This window comes from Harpia harpyja, chromosome 19 (genome assembly GCF_026419915.1).
Source record: "Harpia harpyja isolate bHarHar1 chromosome 19, bHarHar1 primary haplotype, whole genome shotgun sequence".
NCBI lineage: Eukaryota > Metazoa > Chordata > Aves > Accipitriformes > Accipitridae > Harpia > Harpia harpyja.
Window position 1 is genome coordinate 16,986,819 of NC_068958.1, and position 27,958 is coordinate 17,014,776.

At 42.5% G+C, this 27,958-nt stretch overlaps 2 protein-coding genes across 6 annotated transcripts in view; one reads left to right on the forward strand and one right to left on the reverse strand.

Moving 5' to 3' along the window:
• Window positions 1-27,958, forward strand: part of CSRP1 (cysteine and glycine rich protein 1) — a 256,472-nt gene that overhangs the window by 159,604 nt on the left and 68,910 nt on the right. The gene's annotated exons all lie outside the window — the stretch shown is intronic.
• Window positions 1-27,958, reverse strand: part of PPP1R12B (protein phosphatase 1 regulatory subunit 12B) — a 124,945-nt gene that overhangs the window by 49,501 nt on the left and 47,486 nt on the right. For 2 of the 5 annotated variants that reach the window (XM_052814963.1, XM_052814962.1), the window contains exons 9-14: window positions 25,168-25,277; window positions 21,744-21,941; window positions 20,869-20,951; window positions 19,036-19,161; window positions 13,548-13,733; window positions 12,805-12,990 (exon numbers count right to left, since the gene is read on the reverse strand). In XM_052814963.1, the coding sequence (XP_052670923.1) occupies window positions 12,805-12,990; window positions 13,548-13,733; window positions 19,036-19,161; window positions 20,869-20,951; window positions 21,744-21,941; window positions 25,168-25,277 (889 nt within the window). The remainder of the gene's footprint in view (window positions 1-12,804; window positions 12,991-13,547; window positions 13,734-19,035; window positions 19,162-20,868; window positions 20,952-21,743; window positions 21,942-25,167; window positions 25,278-27,958) is intronic. The other 3 variants (XM_052814966.1, XM_052814964.1, XM_052814967.1) reach the window with 2 other exon arrangements.

Consider the following 27,958-nt stretch of genomic DNA (forward strand, 5'->3'; position numbering starts at 1 on the left):
ACCCAAAATCCAAACAACCACAAACCACCCCTCATTCAGATAAAGATCTCAGGAACAGAAATCCTGCACTGGCACATTCCTCAGACCCTCCTTCCTGTCATTATATTCATGATCATATTGCTGCAACCTGCTGTCTTCATCAATATGAATCCCATCATGCTAGAAACCGGCTGAACTGCAGGCATCTTATAAAGACAAAACACCTTGAAAAAAAGCTATGAAATTAAAGAAACAACCTTCACACACAGAGTAAACCAAGTTCCTTAATACTGAAAACCGCACAGTTAAAATACAGAGCTGGTCACCACTAGATTTCATTAAACCTGGGAGATTTCAAAAGAACTATTCGCATGAAAAAATATAAGTTGAACTCTCTGCCCTGGCATTCACTGTGGAGGAACTGGAGAGGAATTCGGCAGCGGTCCTGCAGAGTCAGGGATCACACAGCCATAAGTCTGATTTCTGTAGTGGTGGAGTGGCTTCCCTCTTAGGAAAGATTAATTAGATTGGACTCTTCAGCCTGGTTAATAGGGAATGATTATTAACACTGTCTCACTGCACAAGGATGAGGGTGCCTGAAATGTTCTTTTGTAGGTCTATCACTGCCACAGATTAACAGAGTATCAAAGATCTAGATATGTTCAAAGAATAATTAGCCAAGTGACGTATGAAGATCTATCAAAGAATACGCTTACTTTGTCCTTGGACTCTTTTCCTGATTCTCCACTACAGACCACTTTCACAGAAAAGGTAATGGACTGAACAGATTTTCTATCTCATCCAGTAAGTTGAGACATTTATTAGAAAGATTACTAACTTTGCTGCACTATGACAAAACCTCAGAGAATGAGGAAATCTGGATCACTCTAAAATAATCTACCACAATGGCTTTTATCCACCTTCACAATCTCATGTTCAGTGCTGATTTAGCTGTGCAGCCAAATGTGGACTGACCTCCAGCGCTCACTGGAGACATATCACTTAACTGGGGGTTCCTCAGACTATTTGGAGGTACATCCGTGGGAGCTAGTCACCTTGCACTTCTACAAGTGTTGGTGGGGCACAAGTGAGAGTCTTCCCACCTAAAATTGGTATAAGTATTCGACCTAATAAATCATGCCCCGAACTCCCCTGATCTCCAAAGAGTACAAGCAGAGTGCAAAGGATCAATTGTCCATGCTGGAGATGCCTGCACTGCAGACTTCTAGAGGAGATGAATCACGCTCTGGGAGCTGGGTACAATGGAGATGTCTACATCTGAGCTGGCCAGGCTCACTGAACTGCACTTCCAGCGTGCAATTTATCACCTTCAGAAGGAGCCTCCAGCACAGATCATGTGAATGCCTTGCAGAGGAGCTCATTTCTTCCCATTGATTATCCAGACAGACACACTAGCTGCGATGGATATGCCAACATGGGAAGCGCCTAAAATTCAGAGGGATGATTGCCTCCCAAGAATTCGCTGTTTCACCAACAAAAAAGCTGCTGTTTGATGAGTGAAAGCTGTGCAACTCCTAATTTTGCAGATAAGTAGTTCTCTTCTGCTCTCCTTTATGCAGTGCATATGTGCTACCCAGGTAATGGCACATTAAGGAAACAATAAGCATTTTCTGCAGCTTTTGACACAGTAGAATAGCTGCTATTTGCACAGCATCCAGAATTAATAAGTCACCTACAGGAAGAACGCATTTGCAAAATATACTGCAAATTAAGTTCAGAGCAGTAGTAAAAAAAAAAAAAAAAAGTTCCTGAAACATACAAACCAAGTAAATTTCTAGGTAAGTAAGGCGGGCAGTTTACTGCAACAGCTTTGAATCAGTGGAATTTATGTCTCATGCTGTGCAATGAGGACACAGGCATGTACATACATACGACGGGACTAAGAGGAGGAAAGATGAGACCTGTCTTTGCCTGAGGAGGAATTCGGCTCATACAACAGCATGTATACAGTGGACCACATTGTGCTTGTTCAGGAACACTCCTGGTACATGTGAGCAACACGAGGTCATGCTTACAGCAGCTGAAGTACTTTTGCACACAACAGAAAATAATACTGAACTCCCTGCCACAGGATGTGAGAGAGGACAAAACAGGTTTTTGAAATGGTTTCAAAAAAGGTTAGGCAAATCTGTGGAGAACAGGTCAGCATCCGCTACTAAAAAGGAGGCTGGGCATGCTGCTGGTGAGCCATGAGGACGCCTTTGCAACAGGGTCAGAAGAGGCAGGTTTGCAGGAGCACAGCAAGGCTGCAGGATTTCCCTTGTTTTAGTGTTTAGCTACAGCTTTGAGTACAGGAGTGTACAGATACAGCAACAGGAAAAAAAACATTTTGTGTCTCTTACCCCCTCATCCTCCCAGACTTTTTTCCTCTGCTCTCCCAGAATTTAAATAAAAATAGGAATATGTTAAAACATCATTAGCAATTTTGGGTGTCCAACCTGTAACAATGACTTAATCTTCAGACAAGCACATTTTGCAAGTCAGAGGTGCTCAGTTTGGACTGCAGCCTTTATTGATTGCTAACTTTTGGTTTCTTTCCATTTACACAATTCCCCACTTCTTGGAGCTCACCCAAAGCCATTTTACAAGCATGAGATAACTGAATTTTCTGAAACAAGTCAGCAGAGCCACTGCACAGTGACATAGCTGGTTTCTCCAAGTAAGCAGCTACAGCCTTTTCCTCGTGATGAAAGAAGGTAGTTGTGCTGTAAATATTTCAAATGCAAACAGCAGACACCATACCTGCTGGCAATTCAATCACATTTTTCCTCTGCTTGGATTTTTTTTGTGTTTTGTTTTTTTCTTTGTGGGGAGGAGGGAGGGTAAAGACTGATTTTACAATTTTAGGTGATGCTTCACTTTGCTTACAAGCTGAATTTTAAAGAGATCCGAGTGTGCTAAATGGCATGGAAGAAAGAGAGAGAGGACAAATTCACTGCAAGGAGATGGCAAGTCTGATGCAGCCACAAAGCAAGGCTGAACTGGATGACAGAGGGAGAGCACTACACTGCTCTCCAAAGCAGAAAAATTGCAGATCACAGCAAGCTGCAGGGGACAGACAGCAAATGGGGTATGAGGCAGTCTGTAAACAATCCACAGAGTTTTTAATTACGTTTTCAAGAAACACATTGCTTGCTAAAGTGCAGTATCTATGTCATCCTATTAATTCAAGCAAATATCACATGATCCAAGCAGATCTTCAAACAAATGGTCCTATGCATTGTATTTTCTTGCAGTAAGCTTTCTCTGAGAAATATATGAAATAAGAGCAGCCACCATGCCAAGTTCAAGGCATGCATAAAGCAGAACAAATTTTTACCAGAGTTTTGGTTGCAAGTACATGCAGCAGAACATAAATTGTTAGAGATGCGTACGTGAGAGTCAGCAAAAACACTGCAGAAGTTTATAGTTCCCAGAGACAGACACAAGTGTGTCCTGCTGCCACAAGAGAGCTACAAGCTTTTGATTTGTGCATTACCTAGAAAAAAGCTGGGAACTGAATGATGAATATGGCTCCCACTTAATTCTTCCTATTTTCCAGAAAACACCTATTTTCTCTGTGAACTCTTTTAATCAGGACAGTGCAACACAAAGATGGATCCCAACTACTCATCACCACCTCAAAGCAAAAGGAGCTGCGATAAAATACTAATAGAAGGGGAGATTCAAAACAGGGCAACAGTAAGCCTGGACATACAAGCTGGTAAACCAAGCATACAAGAGCAAATGTGTATGTTAGAGAACCTTTGCCAGAGGGAAAAAACCCCTCATATTGTAGAGAGAAACCCCTCCCAAGTAAAGGGTGAATGATGCAGAAAAAGAAATTACAATCCCCTGTTAATTGGTGCACCGATAACAAGAACAGATGATGAATTTCTCCAAGAAACACAGAAGCTTCTGATAATCTTTTTACAATGCTGGTCTCCTTTCCTGCCTTCCCAAACTCCTTCAAGCACTTAAGAGATGGAAGCGTTTGTGCAAACACCATCTACCACCACACAGAGCGCTTGGCAGAATGACATCACCCAGTCCCAGAGGGAACACCAATACTGCATAAAACTTGAAGTTTTACATTACATTTTCACACTTCAGTGACCCAGCACTGGAAAAGCACTTGTCTAAAAGACACTCACCTATGTGTGTCAAAACTTGGCAACAAATTTGGAAGCTAAACATTCATTAAATGCTACGGCTGCCCTCTTGTCAAAGTGGATTCAAGGCATTTTGTCTTGCTGTCAGCACACCAAAAACCGAGATACACACCCCCATGAGCTGTAGTGGGCCATGATGGGGTTCCTCCATCCCCATCATGTCCCTTCTCTAATAAATCTGTGTTCCTGTAGCAAGCGCAGTAAGAATACAAGTTGGCAGGCAGTAACTATAGGGTGTCTGGTCTCCGCGAATGCAGCACAGTTGGTCGTGAACTGGGGCTATGCTTGATGTGGCTCTTCTAGAGGAAAGCTTGCTGTGGGCAGGAGCTGTGTCACTGGCCCTCTCTGACTCCTCTCATCTCAGCCTAAATTCTCTTTCTAGTTCAGGAGTGACCCTGAACTAGACTAGACTAGAAACTATAGTGACAGTTTTCTTGGAAGCCAGGACAGACTTTTGGTTGTTCCAGATCTGGATAATATGGGTAAAGGGAGCCAGCACAGGTTTGGCTTCCTGCACACAAGGTGTTCAGCATACGGAAAGTCATACAGATATCTAAAATGTTTGAAATAGCTGTTCTTAAGAGTACAATATCACTATTCAAAACACTGCAGTATTTTAAAAAAATCTTTATCATAAATATGTCTACCTCTCTCTGTCATATGTGTATATATATATGTATGGTTTTTATATATATATATATACACACACACACACACACAGAGGAAAAAAAGAAGACAGAAAAAAAAAAAAAGCCCAGCAAAAGCCTCAAGTACTGATAACTGTTCCCCTGGAAACAACTGGAAAAGTACAGCTTCCCAGCAATGCATTCCTACAAACTGGAAATTTGCCATTAGTTAAGAAACTAATCTATAAGCTGGGGGAGGGAAGAGAAGCAAGTGCAAGTTTTGCAGGCAAAAATGCTGACAGCATTTCCCAAAATACAATTCCTTAAGTTAGATAATGAAGTATGTACGCAGCAGCAAGTCAGTCGTTGACAGTTACATGGAAACAGTCAGGAAAGAAACTTTCCTGCTCTCTCATCCAAGCAAGCAACAGGTTTCAGTTCTTCACTGTATTTATCCCTGTGCTAACATGTTCTGTGCCATCAGCCCACCGCAACTGAAAATATTCATTAGAGAAATTGCCATGAAAAGTTGGCTGACTATAATTTGAGAAGACCATTCAACAGGCAGGAGAGAAGGATAACATGTCAGACTCAGCAAGCATTGGAGCTGGGAATAGAGGGAAGAGACAGCCAGACAATGCTGAGTTATTTAATAAGCTGAGGACAGAGGGATAACAGGATCATGCTCTTAAACTGTTTCACAGCTGGCTTGAAAAGGCTCGGCTGAGTATTCACCGTTTTCAGGCCTTAGCTTTCCTCTCTCAGTTTAGTCCTGGCTGTTGTGAGCTGTCATTGTGTTTCAATCTGGACTGTGAATTCTCAACTTATGAAAGTTTAACTGTCTGAATTTCAATCATCTATCTACAGTATGATTAGCAGGTTAACAAGCAGAAGATGAAATTCTTTATTTGCAACAGCTTTGCTTTGCTCAACATGTTCAGGTGCTGATCTGAGAGATTAAGAGGCTTGTGATCTTTGCACTTGTTAATCAAAACAAGTACCCTTTATCTCTCCTCAAAACTCACACTTTGATATGATGTTTACAATGGGTCGAGGTTACAAGTATGGCAGCTGATGCTCTAAGAATACTTCCCATCATACAGTTCTTGATGATTTTGCGTGTGCTTTCCCATCTGCCCATATTCATCTCTTTGTATGCCCTTCAGAAAGCAGAGCTGCTCCTTTTGTGCTGTGTTCCTATGGCAGCTACCTCAATGCACCTCCTCTGCAGGCTGGACTACTGCAATATAAAGAAGTGAGTAGTGCTCTAATTGCAGACCTAGGTGGGAACGCAACCCTGCTCACTCTAAGCCCCAGGTGCTCTGTATTTCCTCTGCCAGAAGAGGAAAATGCAGTATTGGTACCTACTGAGAATTCAAAGTTTGGGGCTGGGGAAGAGAGCACATTGATCATTTCAAAGCTTCCAATCCATGTTACCCCTTTGCAGTAATTAATGCCATTTGGCATCACGGTAAAAGGTGAAAAGGCAACAAACACCACAGTGATCACGTTCCTTAAACTGGCTACCTCACACTGGAGAAGGCTTGCTGTTGCTGTGAACCTAGACCCTTAAAGTTCTTCCAGAAAAAGAGAAAATGTACTTGTTTAAAAAAAAAAAAAAATCCAGGAAATTTTTCTGCAAGAGAAAAAGTAGAGTACTGCAAACACAAAACAAAGCAAGCCAGCAACACCTTTTCCCTACTGAACTTCCCCTTAGTTATTGAATGCATTACTTGTGACCATCACAAGTGCAAAGCTTTCCAGGCTGGAATATTTTGAAATTGGTTCGTGTTCAGTATAGGACATTAGGTGTCAATATACAACACTGAGCAGTTTGTCACTGTATCATGGAACAAAGGGCACTACTGTCTGCAGTCTTCAGAGGCTGAATCTTTGCATTAAAAAAATTGCCGCATGAAACAGAGCAGGATGAAGCTCCATCTCCTGCCAGGTGATGAACGAAATGAAGACAAAGATGCAAGTGTCCTGCCTCTATCAGTATTTCTCATTTTCAAGTGAGCCAACAAAATTTGACATTTTAAACAACCTCAAGCAGACCTATTACAGCTTTCCCAAAAGCTAGTTTACGCAGTCTGAAACAGGGCAGGAAATCCCTGAAAACCAAAAAATTCACTCGGCAAAAATCTGAATATTTGGGAAATTGCCTTTTGCAACTAAAAAATAAAACAAAATAAAAACTTGATGGTGATAAAGAAGGTTCAGCTGTTGAACTAGATAAACCGTAGGAGAAATGCTCACTTGGCGAGTCCATCTAAGAAGCCTTCGACCGCCACCTCGTGGAAGCAGCCACCGAGATGCCTGAGCAGTTTCAAGGAAGACGATCACGAATTAGCCCCCAGCTGAATTACAGAAAACATCACCGAATATTGATCCCGTATAAAAGATTTCCATTTCCTGCTGAGCTAAGATTGCAATTTCTGAGCATGTGGCAGTAGCTTTGGTTCAAATTCAAGTGTCCATTGTTCTCGGGGACAGAAGATTAATTAAGTTTGCTCAAAAACTTTTCCTATAGAAATCCCAGTGTGGCTACCTGGCTTCCTTGGCTTCTCCACCTGTAACATCCGCGGGTCGGTGCTATAGAGCAAAGAATTTAACAGAATAGCTGATTTTGTGCTAAATTAGCCCTCAGCTGTACAGTCACACAGTATCTCCACAAATATTTCAGGTATATTCTTTAGTTTTATGGCCAATTTTGGACACAGAAAAGTATTTGAACATGTTGAAGTTGGTAAATGCCCATACCCTGAACATCCAGGTGGCGGTACCCAGATGGAACTGGAGCCCTGGCTGCAGAACTTGCCATTAGACAAATGTGTTGTTAGACACACGGATTAAATACGTGAAACATGTCAGTGGTTATGATTAGTAAGTAAAGAGGAATTGCACACAAATTTGCATGTAGACAGGGATGGGGAAAGGCAGTTTTACCTTCTGCTTGCTCCATGCTGTCAAGATGCAGTTCTTTTACATTGGTTAGCTCAAGTGGTCCCTGCTTCATTTCCTTGACCATTCCTGGAGGATCCCGCATATATTCCTGCTTTGGGTTAGCAGGCCAACCTACAGCCTGGGCTCCTCCGCCCAAAGCAAATGCCAAAATATGCCCCCCTCACCCCACTCCGCCTTCCCCTGAGCACTGGATAAAGTCAGTCGGCAGCTGAGCATGCAGCAGCACACCTGCTCGCCTTCTTTACAGGAAACAAGGCTCAGCAGCAGTGACCCCCATCCCACACCTCGACCTTTTTCCAAATAAAAATGCAGCCTGATTTCTGATACAGCAGGAGCTATCTCGCCTCTTCCCAACATGGACAATCCGATGGCCAGCAGAATTCCTGCCCTCCCACGTCATCTGCACCAGCAGCCTTTTAAAAAAAGGGCAACTTTATCTGAAAGAGATTAACTGCAGAAGCATGGCAGATAAATGCTTTCAACAGCAGGTGCCAGATGATTGTTCAGTTCTTCACAAGAGAGAGACCTTTTGACTTTTTGTTGTCCGCTGTGTAGTGTGATCAGGAATCTGTCCCTTGCCATGCAGCAGCGCCTTGCATGAGTAACCCCACCACTCTGCTTCCCCATGGACCTCTCCCAGGAGAATTAAGACCACTCAGCTTTATGTCAGTCAGTGATAAGGATTATAGAGTCAAATACTACTGAAAAAAACCCAAGGTGGTAGCGAGATAATGCTCACAGCTTTTTCTACCAGTTCCTCTCAAGTGACATTTAAATACCCCTCGAATGCAAATCCCATAACTTAACTTTTACAGAGATCAGAGTTTCTTATTTTTTTGTCAGATAATGAGGGTTAACAGACATATCAGGCATCCGCGCTCACCCTAGAGGAGTCATGCTCTGAATTTGGACAGGACAAGAATCACAAGGTAAAAAGGACTTGCCAAAAATTGTTCATCTAAAAGTACTGGTGGAGGAGGATTCAGTTATTAATATATTATTAATATATGCTACTATAATTAGCAGCTGGATCCTTAGAATGAAGGAACAAAGAATGAAAAATAAATTCCTCTTGGGAATGAAGCAGAAAAGAGAAATGTTTGCTAGACACATGTACCTTACACGTCAGTGAACTTTCTTTATCTGAAAAAAATTTCTAGAGGAAACTTTAGAGGGCAAGAAGCCAGGCTGAGCACAGCCATCAGCCCCAAAGTTGCTAAGACAACAAGCCCACCTCACTCCTACTCTTGATTTATCTGAGAAAGTGGTCAAAATACATTCAAAAAATAACGGAGAGAGATGTGTTTCCTGTCTCTAACAGCTTGCCTGATGGCAAGTGCTACCACCTTGCTGGAACCTTCCCAAGGAACAGGAAGAACAAATACAATTGCAGAATGCAATTGTATAAACAAAGTGGCTTGGGGAGGGGGGTGGGGGGGAAGAGGAAGGACAAATTAACATCTTAATTCTTACAAAAACAGGCCAGATTTCAAATTCAAGAGTGTCCTTTTAAACTGGTCACACAACTGAGAACACAGACTCGCCTTTCAGAAGTTCTCAGGCAAAGCTTGTCTTACCCCACGTGACAGCTACCCACAAGCTGCAGGCTGCATGGTAGCTTTTCAAACTCTTCTGGGAACCAAAGCTTTCACATAACATGAAGGGCTTCAGAGACATCCAGACCCCCCCAGACCTTTCTTCTCAGTACCAGATGTCTCACGGCACAAGTCACGTTCCAGCTTGGCAAGATCTCCTGCAGACCCCTCTCCATGCACAGGGGACACGGCTCCAAGCAGCCTCCAGCGCACAGGGAGCCTGCAACATCAGGAGCCCTCTCGAGAGGGGCTGCAGCGTAGGACTCCCGGGAGAAGATGTGACCAGAGCCCTGCACTGAAACTACATGGACAAGGTCGCAGATGAACTTTGCAAAGGAGCTGTCGGTGGCACTAGAGGCCGCTGTCATCCTGGATGAAGGCGGATAATCCAGCAGTGGGCTGCAACCAAGAGGACCCCCCTGAGTCCCCACCACCTGCTTGCACCAAGTGGAAACCAAAAGGATGTTAGTTTTGCACCACGAAGAACAGGGTCTACGTTAGATACTGCAGGCACAGCATCCACGCGCTTGTCACTGACCCTCAGCAGAGCCAGTGCTGTTTTGAGTTCAGCTGGACAAATGCATTTGCAATGCGAGACAATTTGATGCTGGCAGGAGATCATCAAAATGGCCAAAGAGCAACGTTCATCAGTGGCTCCAAAATTCCCATGAAAAAGAAAAAGAAATTGCCTGGCAAAAATATTGACTTTGGAAGATGGCATGTTTCCAGCCTATCGGTATCAGCACACCGCAGTGCTGCAGCAGAATTAAGGGAGGCTGAACGTGCAGCTGGGTACATGTAAATACACACGGCAGCAGCTTGGCTGAATGTCCAAGACATATGGCTCTAACACCAGGCAGCAATTTGCTACAGTCCGTCCAGGTAGGCAGACTGCATTGCATTCCTCCAACCTGATTTCTCCTGTGCTGCCGCCTTTTCTGTTTTTTCTTTCTTCCCCTTTGAAATGACATGAGGCATGATTCACACTATTTTGCAGCTACCAGAGTGTTTGCTGACCAATTTAGCTAGCAAACAAGCAGCAGGTAAAACACCAGGGATGAAACACTATGGTGAGCCAAGGTAAGGCTTGTTGGCCACCAAAGGATGCAAAACAGCACTCCAGAGCACTTTGCTAGTCGTCCCTCCCCAGACCTAGCAGTCTCTTCTGCTTTAACCTTTTGGCTTCACGCAGATAATTTAAGGCCACGAGTTAGGAGACATCCCTGTGATCTAATATTAGATGATAAGCTTGTTTGTGTTTTTGTTGCTAAGAGAAAGCTGGAGCTTTGGAAACACTGAAGCAGACCAAATGCTACTGCAACAGCTGCCAGTGGGAACTGAAATCCATATAGTGCTTCCTTGACAACTGTTTACCATTTCCCTTTTTTATTTTATTTTACTGGAATTGGTCTCCTTCCAAAATAAGCTTTTCCCATTTAGGTGACCTCTCCTGTTTCTCTAGGTCCATGCTTCCTAGTTCAAAATGTGCAGGCAGTTCCCCAGTCAGTATATCCTGCTGTTAGAACACACATTCATAAATAAGTTTTCCTCTACCCACAAGCACAATGCATCATTGCTGTGCTTTTTTTTCCTCTCAGTAGTTTCAGAGCATCAATTAAAGGTGGGAGGAACTTTCTGGTGTTTCTCTTTACATTACCATAAATCACAGGAGATGGTTTTCTAATAAAAATGCAGGAGACTTAAACAGATTTCTATATTATTTATAGAAACTGATTTGGCAATAAACACCAATGCAGTAATATTAATAGATGCTCTTTTGGGCATCTACGAGTACTATCACAGTCAAGTTCCCTGTCTGCAGACAGTGCCAAAAGTCTGGTGGGTTTTGTGGAGCCCACTTCTCCAGGGAAGAATCTAAAGCTTCTGCAACTTGATTCTGAGCTTGCCAAAATGGAGATACTGTTGTGAAACAGTCTGAAGTGTGAAATGAAAGCACAATACTCACTCTGTCCTCTTTTGCACAATCTCACTTTGCACTGGGAGTATCTTTTGGCAGCTCATCTCAATTCAACCACAAATGACACCAAGACAACTGACCCCATGCAAAATGACAAGGAGCATACAGAAGCACTCCTAATATTAAACATAAGTGTTCTTACAAAGATGCTTTTCAGGAGCTATTTCAAATTATGTCCCTGCTTACAGAGTTGATAAATGTGGCTCATCCAGAATGCTTGCAATACCTTCAAAGCACTCCCTGTGCTAGCTCTGGAAAAAAAGAAAAAACAAGCCCAAACACCATTAAGAGTGTGAGTATTTTCCAAATAACACAGACCACCTTCTTTCTTGGATCTGATGCAGCCGAAGCAAAGAGAAGCCCACAGCAAGCATGCCCTCCCTCCATGGGAAAAGTCACATGGCTGACTGCAGATTACATGGCACTGCTGAGCTCTACCATCTTCACCTTTGCAAGCTGATTATTTCCATTATTGCTTTTCACATCCTTTGGCTTCAGGCCATTTAAAATATATCAGTGTGCTATCTCCACTCAGGAAGGTCTGTATTTTAAGAAGTTATTATTTTAGTTTGAAAGAATCTAATTACTCAAAACACTCCATGAACTGGTTGCTAGTTAGAAATACACGGTTCCTCACTGCATTTTATTTATTACCATTTACTTTCATTGATGCCATCGGAAGAGACAAATTTTGCAAAAGTTAACCTGTTTGCAGGAATGAATAGGGATCATTTGATACTCTGTACTTAAATGCACAGGGTAAATTTCCTTTGAAAAGAGCACCAGCTACCCCAGGTGTATATTTCCCCAGTCTTAAAATAACATATGATAAGAAAGAGATACCACCAGCTAGATTCAGAGTAATTCCAAATGCTGCTACTGCTGTAATAGCCTTGGTTGCACATGGCAGACTTCTACCTCTGTGCTAAGTCTTCCTGCTAGTCAATCGAAAGAAATGCATGCTGCTAGAGTGCAGTCCATCTCCTCCAGTATCACACAGCTACACGCTCCAGGAATGTTTTCCCCCCACTAACAGCAGAGGGAATCCAGGGGACTTGTGCAGCAAAGATGTCTCCATTGGGGCACATGTAAACTTAGCTGAGCAGAATCAGAAGGATGGATTTTATCTGAATGCGTCTCAGTCCAACGCTCTTTTTAGGATGGGATTCATGTTACAGAACCTACTGCAAGTAGCCAGTGGGCTGTCTGTCCCTCTATACATAGAGGCCTTAGGGACTGAGATTAATAGCCAAGATGACTACTGAAGAAAAAGGCTGAGATATTGAAAAGACAAGTAGAAAATTATGAAACTAAATTTAACCTACAAGCCAGTGATGACTCAGTTCAAAACCTTAAGATGGAGCAGGGGCAGCAGCCTGTAACTCCATGTAGCACCTAAGAAACAGTTCTTACACCCCCACCATCACCACCACGTGAGACCTGATCACAGAGGAGGACTGACACACACCGGCACTCTGCTCACTAACCTTCTGCGCTCCCTGGCTTCCTCAGCTGAGAAGTCCTTTCCTGTAGTTGACGCAGCACCGGCATTCGCAATACCATTAGCAGAGCCGAGTATAGCACGATTTGTGATTACACCTAGGGGGGTGCTAGCAGAGATGCCCTCTGTATTTTTCTCTACAGCAGAATCAGTTTGTTGCCTGACAGGGGCTCTGAAATAGAGAAGACATAATGGAAAGCAAAGCAAGTGAACTCAATTGCTGTCCGAGACCAGCCAGCTCAAGGGAGCATTGACAGTTCATTCTCCTTGTTCTAGACTTGTGTTTTTGTAGAGAACAGCACACATTAAAATGAATTTTTAAAAATTTGTAGAAGAATAAGCAGGAGGAATTCATAGTCTTCACATCCCTGTTTGTAGCAAAAACGATTAGAAAAATGCACCTGGTGAATAAGCAGAAGGAATGAACTCCAAGAGCTTGTACTCTGAACGCCCAAGAGCAGCCTGAGTAACACATTGTGTCTCTAACAGGGTAGCAAGAGGGCACAATTGACCACTCCAGTGAGTGAAGAAGCTAAGGTCATATACGGGCTGTTAACTGCCTGCTGGTGCATACGCACTACTGAAACCGTCCAACATAACCATTCTGGGATTTCTTATCAGCGCTTCCTGCATGGAAGTGCACTTCCAATCCATAATCCACTCCAGAATTCAGAACTTCCAACCCGAATGCTGATTTTCTGCAGCGTTATCTCAGCTGTGAGCCGTTACCTGGTATACTGGCGGGCTGATGCAGTAGTGTTCACACCGAGAGATGTGGGACAGGAAGAGACAGGTTGCCACGGGGTGCCCAATGAGGTAGATGAACCAATGGTAGTGGGTGAGGTAGCTAGAGATGTAGTGCGACTGGCTGAAATGTAGGGACTGCTGAGGTCACTACTTCTACCAAATGAAGCACTGTAAAACATCACAAAATCACGTCCTTCAGAGCACAGTAAATATTCAACAGAACATCACCACAACTGGGCTCTCAGCTGGAAAGGGAGCAAGTATTACATCTTAGCAAAATATATGCAAGGAAATTAGAGCCCATTGGAGTTGCTGCAGGTCGCTCACACAGGCTAGCGCTAGCAGCACCCCTCTTAGCTAAGCCCAGCTGAGTTTCAGTGAGAAAATAACGGCGTGAAGGTGAATAGGTGAAGACCAGGGAAGGGAAAAACCCTACCGCAGTGAAAGCGGTGCACACAGAGCACCCCTGTGTACTGGGGAAAGGTAGAAACAACGAGCAAGGATGAGGTTGCTTAAAGCAGGGAAGGAGAGAGTGACATAAGCAGGTGGGGCTTCATCACCCCCTAAGGATGCCCAGGACTTCCAGTTTTAAGAACTTGTTTTCAGTGGCTTAAAGCTTTGGCAAAGATGATCAGTTCAGGCTTTAATTTTCTTTAAGGCATGTTTGGCACAGACTCTGTATTTCTGGAAAATAGCTAGCAAAACTGTCCAAAAAATATTCAAGAATGAGCAAGGGAAATACATATTTTGCCAGTTTAAAACAAAACCCTTAAAACCATTATTACTGAAAAGCTGTAAGTGTTTAAGTGCTCATACTTTGGAGAAGAGACAGGAGAGAAAGAGAAGGGCTCTCATATGAGGATGTACCCTTTCCCTTTTTCATAGAAAACCCACCCTAAGTGGGAGAAGTTGCACACCTCTAAAAACAGACTTGATGAAATCTGGCAAAATCTCCTTGTTGCATGTGCCAGAGCCCCATATACAGGCTGCTCCTTGTCTGCACAGAGCAAACAAGCATGCATGCATGATCTAGGATCCTGCCACGCCTTTCCCAGCAACTGGTATTCCTGGTTGCTACTGGTCAGACTGCACTGTCTGCAGGATCAAAGGCTAAGAAGGCTAGAAGGCTGCCTCTCACCTCCTGTATCCTAATAACTCCCATGCCAGTGCACATGGAAGAGAAGTGGTTGCACCAGGAGTAAAAGCTGACCTCGAGGAAAAGCAGACCAGGACAAACAGCTGCAGGATCATGGGAAAGCCAGGGACAACAGACTGGAACTGGAAGTCAACACTAGAGCAAGAGTCAGAGAGAGCAGCCCGAGGCTGAAATAAAAATTGAAAGGGGCAGTACAACAGCCAAGGACAGGAGGTTGGAAGAAGGATCCAGTCCAATTCACTTAGGCACCCAATTTACAAATCAGTTTTATGTGCCAAGGACCCCAGCCAGCCCAGAACAAGCAGCTGGTCCCTAGAAGCTAAAGGAGAGAATGGGGCATCCTGGAACGCCTCCACGGGGAGGAACCTTACATTTGGGCTCTTCAGTTGATGGCTGCTTGCCACATCCAGGTCACAAAGGAACAAGCAAGTTATTGTCACCAGGTAGCAACCTCCACCAGACCCTAAACAAAGCTTCCTCTGGAATGCTGGCCCCTGCCCGGACTATGGGGGAGCAGGAAGTCCTGTTGGAAGCACGTACCTCCCTTCTTGGCTCTCTGCACCAGAGGAAAAGGCCAAGCCCTGGAGAGGGCTCGGAGGAGGGAGCTAAGCCTGGCTGGTGTGGGCGTGCAGAGCAAGCAGCCGTGAGGTTGCAGAAATGAGTGTACTGAGGAGATGATGGTAGTGGAGCGTGCACCAGGGGAAGGAACAAGAGGAACGGCAGGGGAAAAGGTGGTGGCAACCCTGTGGGGAGCAGGGTTGACGTGGCACCATCCTAGGAGAGCCCAAAACAGAGAGGGTGGGGCACGAGGGGTGGCTGCAAAAAAGAGAAGGAACTTGGTCAGGGAGGACATGGGAGGGTTATTAAGACCTGACAAGGGCTGCCTTTCAGAAGGCAAAGGTAATGAGTGAAAAGGGGAGACAAGAGGACGGAAGCAGCACCAGGTGCCTGGGAGAGCAGAGATGTCAGGGAGCTGAGAGGGGAAGGAGGAGGAGGAATGGAGGAAAAGAGCATGGTGATGGCATTGCCAACTCCTACACGCACATGCCCCGGGTTGGAGAAATGTGGTGCTGGAGCATCACGCACACACTCCTGCTCACAAGGGGGGAGCCAAGGCATTGCCAGCTTTACAGGAATTCACCTCCCCACCCTGTCACCTTGCATGGGTAGCATTGCACAGTTTGAGGAGGACTCTAACGCATTTATTCAATTGTTCACATTTGATCTGAACAGGACCAGAAAATTGCAAGAAAAAGGTTAGCCGGGGAATCTTCTTAATTAACATCTGTGTTCATATGAATCTGTAAAAGGGAGGATTACAAATTTATGCTAAAGAATTCAACACTGGAAATAAAAAAAGGCACTGACACACTGCTACTCGTTCTCTAACATAATCACCATAACATAGCCATCAGGGAACGAGCAATGAAATGGAAAGAAACATTTCAAATCAATAAAAAGCAATACTTTTGAAAACAGCTACGGCAAGTAGAATTCAAAATCTTAAAAACTTTCAAAACCTTAAAAAAGCTTCCACATACGCTAATAAAAAAGGTTTGCACAAAACACTTAACTATCTTTTTTGAACACACTGTCATAGGGTATTGCAGAGATCAAAATAGGATTTGCTTATGGAAGTTGGCCACGGTGGTGGCTATTAAGAACAATGGTTAAGTATAACCCCTAAATTCATGATTGCTGGAAGTAAAGGAGAGTGTGGGAGGTGGAAGACTGCTCTTAAGTTATCCTAGCTTTTGCAACTTGCCCTTCAAAACCGGTTGCTATCAGAAACAGTCTGGAATGCACAGACTGTTGGCCTGAATCACTGCACGGGTTTTTATGTGAACAAAACCAGTAAGAAGGCATATATGCAAATATGTAAAATGAAGGAGAAACTAACTGTGTGAAAAAGTTATTTCGTTCTGGTGTGTGTGATCCCTTCCTGTGAGGTATCACTCATGGCTGATGTCAAAGGAAGGATGCTGAATTAATTCCACCTGCTATGCCAGTTTTCCTCCAAATCCTTTAATATACAGGTGAAGTGAACTGGCTGTTTGAAGGCCAATATGCACTAACATGGAGAACAGGCTGTCAGAACAGGGTTCTGTGAATTTTTGGGCTAGTGGTACACCCATAGAGAAAGCAGAATGAATGACAGTCACTACCATTACAGAGAGCGCTTTAATATTTGCTTCAACTAAAGCTGAAGAACGTTTGCAACATTGCTGCAAGTTACCTTGTTCCCTTTTAGAAGAAAAGCCATTTTCAACATCTTAAGATTGATCTGTTGCTGTTGTTTACTCTTTGTTTGGGGGGGTCATATAAAGCCCTTATAGAACATAACTAGGTATCTTTATGGAGATTAGTTAAATGCTAAGGTAAAGGGGAAATGCAGATGTACAGAAGTCATCCTCTCAGTAACATCCAAGTATGTCATGTTCACTTTAATTCTTCCTCTCTCAGAATGAGCTTTTATCTTTTGGAGTTGTGATCAGAGTTTTGTTAATATTTGGAAATGACAAAGAGCTTATCCCTTACAGGCAACCAGGTGCCTTTCCTCATCTTAGAGGCTGATGCACAAGGCTGGAGAAATCAGAAGTTCAATATGATTATATTTAATTTCTCTGTGCTCTCCTGTAGAAAACTATACAGGATAGAGGTCAAATTGATCATGATTTTACTGTTTGTACATAAAATGCAAAACCATTGATCTCTTTAAAAAAAAGTACACTTTATTCCTACCTGGCAAAGCTATTCTCTGTAATTGCTTGTAAACCAACACTCTCCTATGAAAGGCCAGAATTCAGCCTTTGTAGCAAGAAACCGGTATTAGTGACATACCACTGCCAGCCAAAACCTTCGCTAGTCTCTGTACAGTTTAACCAAGGAAATACAGTACAACTATGTGAATGTAATACTAAATCTGGTTCTGGATTAGCTGAGATAAACAGGCAATGTTTGTAAAATTTCAACGGGCAGCCATGTGAGTGACTGGACTGTCTCTCAGACTAGGGAACAGTAAGGCATGCCAGCTGCAAGAGACAAAATTTTTCCAATGTAATCAGCTGCGGCTTGTTGGACTGCCTTTGGAGAGAGACAAGCTATGGAGGTTGGCCTGTCATCATGTCCCAGGATAGATGTGAAGTCACTGGAATGGATCAGCAGATCAGGAGAAGTCTACTGCTTGAAGTGCCTGTCTGTTTCACCTTTTGTGGAAACAGGTCTGTGTATGCTCAGCAATTGGACAAACACATACTCGAGCACAACTTAACTCTACCAGCGTAAGTACTAGAACACAAAAACTCCGCATCTTCCCAAATATCTCAAGCAATTGTTCCATCTTCAGGACAGTTATTTAGTTTGGGGTCTAGAATTTGGTGAAGCACAATCTAAAACCTTGAAACATTTCTGCCCTTTTCCTTAAGCACAGTTTAAATGGCTTTGCAGCGTGACATGTTTATACATGTTGTTTTGATGGTTTCCAGTATTAGCTAAAATAAAGGTGAGGTGATGGCACTGTACTTGCACAAAGAGCTGATCCTCCTTCTCACAACTGAGATGAGAATTCAGTAATGTATTATTTGCCTTAACAGAGCAGGGCATTCATTCACCTCATTCAGAGACAGCCATTATCTGGTACTTCAAGGAAACTGAGCCTCTGCCTTCCAAAGGGGTAAAAGATACTGTCAGTTAAAGAAGTTATGCACAGGATTGCTTTCCTGATTCTGCTTGGCTAGTTTACCAACATTCAGCTTCTACAATTTCACATACACTGTGCAGAAACTGCTTCCTTACTGCCACATGAAAATGGTTGGAGACATCAGTCTTACTCCTTAGCAAGTGCTGTAAGTCATGCAGAAGAACACTGCCACTTTTCTGATAAAGATGCCATAAACATGGACTAATATAAACCAAAATTAAAGATAAGCTACAACTTACCTGTCAATAGTTATTTGAACAATGCTTTCAGACCGTAATTACTTTATTCTCTTTTTATGATCAATTTTGGTTTTATTATCTAACCATAATAATAGCATAAAACTGAGAAAACACTTTGCATTTGAATTATGTGAACAAGAGTATTTAAATTCAGTTCAGCAATTTACAAATCAACAAGAATGATGGCCTTTAAAAATACTATTTAGCATGACAAATGTTGGCAAACCTTAATTTTTATTTCCTGCTCTCAGCAGAAGAGTCCCAAAGCCAGTTACACTGATGCAGTAAGCAGCAAGCAGGAGGTTGAAGTTTGGGAGGCATGTTAAGAGCGGAACTGACTGCCTGGGAAACCATGTAAGACAGAATTGGACATACCTTTTCAAGTAGGTAGATACATAGGTAGTAGGTGCACCAGAATGGGGAGCTTCGTTTCCCTTTGATTCATCCCTCCATGGCTGACGGGTGTAAGATCCACTCCGCACCAGGTTAACAGCTGATTCTCTAATACAGGAGAGAGCACAAGGTTTGTTTAGAACAACTTTTGGAGTCTGCTTTTGACTCCTTTACAGTTCCACAACACAAGTCCTTCCCTTACACCTATGTGCACTGTTGTTCACAGGTGACACAACTCACTGAAATGCCACTTCTGGCCTTAACATCAGTTTCTGTTATTGCCAGCTGTATTACTTGAGAATCACCCAGATGATGTATTGTTTTGCATAAAGAGGAACAAGATCCTTTTTAGTCAGAAAACTTGCAATTGAAATTTAGATTGTCCATAAAAGTAATCTAACATAATAAATAACATCATTTCATATTCTCTCTGCTGTCTTGTATCAAACAACATTGCATAAATGGACAGATACTGCAACTGCAGGGGAAGTTTTTATTCTCCAAGGTATCCAGGCAATGACAGTAACGCAACTGAGTATTGCAAATCCTTTGCTATACTTGGCAGCAGAAAACAACAAACAAAATATTTGGCAATATCTAAAACTACTTGACAAGTTATCAATAAATTACTAGTAGTCCTATTTATCATAGTTATCTGAAATCAGGGCTCCATTTCCTAACACACACTTTGGCAATATGTCCTATTCTTTTCTGGTCTTGGACATGACCTCGAGCTTGTAATGCAACACAAATCCATTCACTTGTCAGCTTGCAATTATTTTTCATTTCTCAATTGTCCTGTCCATGCTGATGCCCTTTCAGACACCTGTGGGTTCCGTGAAGTGAAACTCAGCTGTTTTGAAACAAAAGAATATTGGGAAAAATCTGTACTACACAGTACGTCTAGGCACCATCTGTTCATGCAGGCCAATTCTCCTCATTCCCTACTTTACCAAGCAAAGGACACTTACCAGCAGTCAGCTGGATATGCCACTCAATAGGAGCCGCTGCCAAAACTGCTCAAGCTTATCAGCAGACACAAATTGTCTGCTAAACTCCAAATCACAGTGACTGGCTGAGATTAAGCAAGAACACAGCAGGGAGGTTACAGGTTTCAGCCTGTGCTGAAATTCTCTCAGGGTGGTCATCTGCCATGACTTCTTCACAATTACAGTTCACAATGACTTCTCTGTATGTGCCTTTCTACCACAACCGTGCAAGCGGCTGGAAACAAGGCTAGGCTCAAATTTTACTCCTCCTAGCACAAACTGTGAAGAACCTGTTTGTAGAGATTAGCTCCTCAAATATATCTTGAGATACTAGATATTTATCCCATTTATACTGTGGTTCTGTCGAGGGGCAACTACACACATTCACCATAAAAACAAGCCCTACAATGGAAACAGTTCCATACACCAGAGAGTTCACAAACTCAAATGAATCAAAAAATGACAGATGTGTGAACAAAGGGACTGAAGGTGACTACTGAGCAAGTGACAGAAGTACAAGTGTAGGTGCCAGCTACAAAATGAGGCACTTGCATATAAAAGGAAAAAGTATGCATAAATCTAGTTTCCTGGATGGAGACCATATACGAATGAATACAGGGGTGGAAAAACCAGCCTGTTGCCCTGCTCACCTAAATGAAAAGCAACATACCAGAATTTTTATAGATCAGAGACAGCTCTCAATATTGTGAATTCCTGTGTACTTGGGACTGCTGAGAAAATATATGAAGCCTGAATATAGAAAAAAGGTACTCTGGAGGAACTATCGACACGACAGAAGCTGACCATTAAGTCCAGTCAGTCTCACCTGTTCTCTTTTTCTTCTATATCACTCGTACTGCTTAGTCTTCTGGGGGCTATTGTGGCAAGATAGCTCTTGTTGTCTTTATCCTGATGAAGCAAAAGAAGTACTTCAACTGCACATCTGTTACACTGCCAGCACGTTCAGTGACAATTAAATTCATGTTCAAATTTCTTCAACTAAGAAAGCATTCTTCTGTCTAAGGACAACTGGTTTAAGGCATTTTCTTGGGCAACACATACCACAGCACAAAAGTATCAGTTCTGAAAATGACTTCCTGAAGAGCATGCTAGTGAATAAAAGCAGCTTCTAACTAGAACTATTTATAAATCATAGAATAGTTCGGGTTGGAAGGGACCTTTAAACATCATCTAGTCCAACCCCCCTGCAACAAGCAGGGACAACTTCAGCTAGATCAGGTTGCTTAGAGCCCCGTCCAACCTGACCGTGAATGTTTCCAGGGATGGGGCACCTACCCACGGGCAGCAAAGTTACAGCTAGCAAATACATGGGACGGGATTTGCAAATACACCTAGTGGATACAGGAGGAATCCATATAGATGACAGTGAAGGAGAACTTCCACTGCAGGTATGTGCTGCTGCCTGGATTAGATATTTTCCAGTAAAGAACAGGCCATGTTCACTGGCAGCCCACTCCAAATCGAGCAGAAATTAGGTCAAAGGGGCACCGAACTCCAGTTCTGCAAGAACAACTGATAGGATAGGAATAATTTTCAAAAGAAAAAAAAGAAAGAATGAAAGAGACCTAAGTTTGTTATGGATGCAAACCCCAGCAACAACTCAAAATGAAAGGGTCTTAAACTGTGAGGTAAAGTCTGCTCAACTGGGATGCACTAAAACATCTTTGCTGAAAGCCAAACCTTTTCTTTGTTGTCTAATAATGCAGATATCCGAGGACTTGATGAAGAACGATAGATAGAAGAAGTCTTATCTCTCTGCGCCTCACGAGTAGCAGCGACTTCACTCAATGTGTTGTGACTGCCAGTCTTCCTTAGTCCCAGCCGCCACGATGAAGGTGACTCATCCTTCTGCTCATCTGACTTGCTGAGCCAACTGAACTGTAGAGGAGAAAAAGGGACATTTGGAAGAAGTAAGAGCACTGCAAGGCACAATCTAAGTACTGAAAGTGTTTCAACAAGCTCCAATTTTTGCTGGGCTACACTTGTGGACATAAGATGGAGTGACTTTGATTTCCTGCTTAGCTTTAATTACAGGATATAGTTCAAGGTGAACTCACAGGGATTCAAACTGCTGTAGTGCCCTCATCCCCAAGGACAGACGATGAAAGAAATCTCGTGTCATTGTGCAGCTCCTTTGCCTACACAATGCTCTCCTCCAGCTTTGCAGAAAGAATATAAGGAACAATGAAGCTTTTATTAGCACCTGTTTAGGAAGGGGGAATTATTCAGTAAAGGCAGAAAACCAAAAAAAGTAATCAACTCTTTTGGGACTAGCTGCAAATAAAACCCTTACACAAATCAAACTGGAGAGAGTCCAGGAGAAGCCGTTACGATTATCAGGGAGCTGGAGCGCACAACACATACAGGGAGAGACTCGGGAAATCTGGCTTGTTTAGCACAGAAAAGAGAAGGCAAAGAAAGGATTTAACTGCTCTGCTGCTTGGGGCGTGGGGTTTACAGAGGATATGGAACCAGAAGACTTCTCAACAGTCTACAGTGAAAAGAGAAGGAGGAACAGACAAGTTCCAACATGGGAAATCCCAATTGACATGAAGGAAGACATACCTCCTGGTAGGAGTGATGCTGCACTGGGACAGGGAGCAAGAGAGTGGGGCGCCTCTATCCTCAGAGACTTTTTAATACTCAGCTGAGCTCAGGTAGTTCAAAGCAACATGACATAAGCTTGAAGTTGGCCCTGCTTCAAGCAAGAGATTGGACTACAGGCTTGTAGAGGCCCATTCTACCTTAAACCTTTCGATGGTCAGGTAACTGCATATTCTGTACATACTACAGAATTGACCTTCATGCTTTTTCTTACACGAGGCACTTCTGACAAGCATATATTATTCCTCAAATACACAACTGCTTAAATGTACAACTGCAGTTATAGTTATCAAGTCTTACAAAAAAAATGGCCTACTGCCATTCAACAATGGAGCCTGGACACCGCAAGAGATACTTCTACAAAGACACGGGGCAACACTGAGTTGTATAGGAAATAAAGCAAACAAAACATTAGGAATTACTGGAAAAGAACAGAATATGAAACACAACACCATTATATGTCTGTGGTACTGCAGGGTACAATCACATCTTTGGTATCATGCACAGCTTGGCTCCACAGCTTAAAAGCAGTATAGAAGAAGGGGAAGAGATTCTGCGAAAGGCAACAAGAATGAGTAGAGCAAGAGAGCTTTTGCATGAGGAGTTATTCAGTATATCAGCAGTCTCCAGGCTGAGATATGACCAAGGTACAAAAAACCCTCAGGGACATATAGAAGGGTGAATAAGGATCAGTTATTCCTTGTTACTTCCCATAAAGGAACTAGGGGCAGCAAACAAAACCAGTGTGTGGCAGGCTTAAAGAAACAGGTGCAGAAAGCTCTGTATAATATGTAATTAAGCTGAAGAACCCTTTGCCATTACAGGATCCCAAACATTATGGGTACTCAAAATGTGACTGCATAAATTCACAGAGGAAAAGTCCAATGAGGGCTACTGAATACAAAAAATACCACAGTTTCAGCAAGTTCCTGAGATGTAAATTGCTAGCAGGTAGGAGAGAAGTCCAGTTAGATTCTGTCTTCTCTAGTATCTTTTGATGGTCACTGTCAAGGGCAGGATACTGGGGTAGACAAGGCTTTCGGCCAAAGCTGATATAAGCATTATTATACCATATTCTACATAACACAAAACCTGACATTATCCAGAATAAATGAAGCTACTGGGGAGCTCTGCCCTCAAACTCATTGACTCAAGACTGCAAAGATAAAATTATCACTGCAGTATTTTAGCAACGTTTCTTAGCTAATGTTATTTTAATGCAGATGCACAGAGTTAATCTGTACTCCACTAATTCTAGCACTTCCAGTCTACTGAGCTACACAGCTCTAATGCTTTAATGTAGTTTTGACACTTTCCTCAGAGAAAGCTCAAGTCCACAGTAAAAGCCGCCTTCTGTAATTTCTGGACAACATAGGAGAAGCACATATTAAGAACTCCACAAATGGAGGGCAACACAAGCACTCACATTTTCCCACATAAAACCCAATCTGACAAAGAGAGTTACAGAAGAATCAAACATGTAAGAAAAGGGAAAGTAGCTGATTTTTAGTGATTGAGGTCAAATTAATAACTGCTTTGCACACAGGCCCACTTCTATACCCTCACAGCCTTATTCTGCGTTAAACAGCTCAAAGGAGTGAGAACAATACTTTGCAGCTGGGAAAAGGTTAACTGAAGTGCTCACGTGTCCTAGTATCCTTCTACCTTTAATACTTCCCCTGCTAAGTCAGCCTGAGTTGAACAATGCCCAAAGGAGCTCTATTTCATTAGATCTAGATGAAAAGTTAGACTTAGTAGCATGTCAAAAATAAAAAATTGTGACTAAGCAAGAAACATTTTCCTTCTAACATGCACCTAGTGCTTCAGACTTCAGCAAGGTGCCTGCATTGCACAGCTGTTCTCTATATTCTGGTGCAAAAAGAAAGCAGAAGCATAAGTCCTCAGCAGAACACAGAGTCTCCTGGTGCCATCTAGCTGAGTGACATGAGAGCTGGAGAATTCAGGTAAGATTTCAGTAACTCTACTTCACCTTTAAAAAGCTTTCATAGCCTAGCTATCGTAGTCAGATGCAAACTTTATCCTCTCGAGACACTTACTGGGCTGTAACATCATGCCACTGAATCAACTGAATTTGGCAAGTCAGAGGCACTTTAGATGATGATGCCAAATTCACTACTGATACATCAGCAGGAACCAGCTCTGGTGAAAGATCTCCTGCTGGTAAGAGATTGGAATCAGCTATCTCAGAACTGACAGCGACACAAAGCACTTGTGGTAAGCAGGGTTTCTCTTGTGAACAGTGCAATTTGGTTTGGAGGGTAAGAGATTCAAGAGGAACCTTATCATATAAACATCCTCCTTTGTGTCAGTCCTATACTGTTGCTAACACAGCATCTTTGTCAAAATAGCATACTATCATGCTTTCCTAAATTCAAGTCTTACAACTCCTCTGAAAATCGGTTTCAGAGCATCCATTTCCCAGTAAAACCTACTGCTTTCGAGCACTGTTGGAGTCCCCATTGATTCCAAATTCACTTACTCTTCTGGCAGATGCAGTGAAGGAGTTGGGCTCGGGTGGTGGTATTTGCTCAGTGATGCTAGGCCTGGTTTCATGGCTGGAGTGGTTGGCAAAGGGCTCTTCCTTCCTTTCTACAATTTTAAACAAGAAGAGAAACCATATGTTTCAGTATTGCACTTCCAAGGCCCTTCTTTACAAGCACAGTGTGCACTAAACTCAAGTTCAGCGTCGCTGTGACCTCAGTAGGCCTTAGATCATAAAGCTGATGTCAGTGCCAAGGCTAACCAGGGCTTTCTGCAAGGAGGCTTTCCACTTACTAAAAAATATGATGGTTACATTTGCCAGGCAAAGCTTTTGAACTTCATCCCCACAGACAAGCAAAATCTTTGCAGAAAGCACCTTAGGGAGGACAAACAGATTTTTTGTTTATTCACAGTTTTGTTTCTTCTCAGGGATTGTTCTTCCCTTGTAAAACTTGAGAAGAAAAGCAGAACATGCCATTCCTATTGTAGTACATGAGTATGCAGTATAGCACACATCCCCGAGTGGGCCTGGTGGTGGATTTCATTGCATGGTGCTCCTGCAGTTGCTTATGCCGGTGGGCAGAATTTCTGGTCTTCTACAGCAAAATCCATTTTTCTACACAAAGCTAGGACTGATTCCCAACAAAAATCTTTAACAGGGCTCAAAGCAAGCTAAGTAAACCTTATCAAAGCTCACAGCTGGCTCCCTGCTTGTTACACAAGTGCAATCGTCCAGTATTAAAATTTTTTTTGTATCTATGCACCATGCTTAAGACAAGAAGATCCACCAGACATTACCAGGGAGACAGTAAGCAGAAACTGTGTCTCAGGCAACAGGTTCAGTTGACAGGAGTGCACAGGGCTCTGAGAGAGAGTATTTACCAAACACAGCCACATGCAAGGTGCCTGAGAAATTATGTACCTACACCAACAAAACAACCTTCTCCCCTTGCAGCTATGAGTGCCCACACAGTCATGGTTTTGAAAAACAGTCATTTTAACTGTAAGCACCCAAACAGTACTAGCAAATGTGGTATGTGCAGTGAATAAAGATCTTCTATTACATATAAAAAGCAGTTTGGTAGGGGGCGTCTGTGAGGATGGCACCTTGGAGCGCGAAGATCAATCTTTCTGAAACAAATGTTCTCACTCCTAGAAAACAGGATTCAAAGGACACGGAAAACAGAAAAGAGCAAGCCAAGAGAAACATTTAAAAATAACGTGCAGTTAGCAGGACTGACAGATCCAAAATTAAAGAGACAAAGATGCATCTCCCCTAGAAAAGTCTGCATGATATTGAAGTCTCAGCCACCATTCCCTCTCTTTGATGGAAGCTCTGAGATAACACAAAGCCATCTAAACAGAGTATTTAATTTCTTGAGCCTAACACTCAGATGCATTGCACTCTCAAACAGCCCTTTTAGGAAGGGGCAGTAAGTTACCCATTTCTCCTTGCAGGCCTGACTTGGCATACAGCAGTCCATGGAAATGCATACAGACAAAAAATTACATGCTTGCCATTTCCTGACTTCTTAAGACTGAAGCCTGTAAAACACAGGAGAGTCCTTGACATTGCAGGAAGGGGAGAACAGACCTGACCTGACTGCCAGCAGGCTTTACAGGCTGGGCTAGATAGTGACTGGTAGCCTATTCTGGAAGTTTATAGTACAGAGGTCAACTTTTAAGGTCAAGCCTAATTACAAGGGCACAAGCTTAAGTGGTAATGACAGGTTGGAAAGAACTCTAACTGTGAGCAATGTGACCGAAAGGAGTCAATTGCAGAAGAAGGACAGGCAAAAGTACCTTGTACCAGCAGCATGAGACACTGCATGATCATAGGCATCGTTGTCTTTAGGGGAGAATCCCACATTTTATTTTACTAAAACTTCAGCAATAAACATTATGAATTCCAATCAAGAGAAACCAGAAAGGATTAGTTCAATCTCCCCAAAACAAATTTGGTGAAACTAAAAATTTAGCTCTCTAATTTGACATAAATATAATTTTTTGTAAAGTTTTTGGGGTTCAGGGTTGGTTTTGTTTGTTTGTTTGTTTAAAAAAAAAAAACAAACAACACAAACCATTGAAAGCCTCCCTGGCCTGCTTTAATTCACAATAATTACGTATTGTAATAGTTACCAGCACAGATAATGACCATAGAATTTTATACTGATCTTTTTTATATACAACCAAATGCCAAACTGTTAATTGTCCTCAAGATGAATAAAATGGCATTAATGCACTTAGCTTCCTTTGTTTGAAGAACACAAATTTCTTACAGATTGTAAGAAACATGGTACTCTCTGAAGCACTCCAGCAATTTCACTGCTCACCTCTTCAAAATTCTTCTCCTCCCACAGTCTCTGCAAATTCAACAAATTTATCGCAACCTGAGACCCTTCAAAACATACCTCAAAATAAACTTCTGTATTATACTGCCATCTTCTACTTTGCTCTGCCTTATTGCTCAGTTACCAAAGGAGTTAAATTTTTTTGGTTTAAAAAGATCACTCATAACAATATTTTGGCTTTTTTTTCTTCATCTGGACTTTGAACACTTTAGAACAACAGTCATCATCTCTCTGCTCAGAATTACAAAGCTATGTGAATATTAAATCTCAGAAGAAAATGAAGAGGAATAAGGAAATAATTTCCATGTTTTCAAAAACATGTCTCCTGTAATCCATCCAAGCATTTAAAATGTCTAGCAGATAATAAAGCATAATTGTTCTTAAGACTGTCTTTGAAACTAATAATACTGTGACACTTACAATGTTCTATGAAAAGCT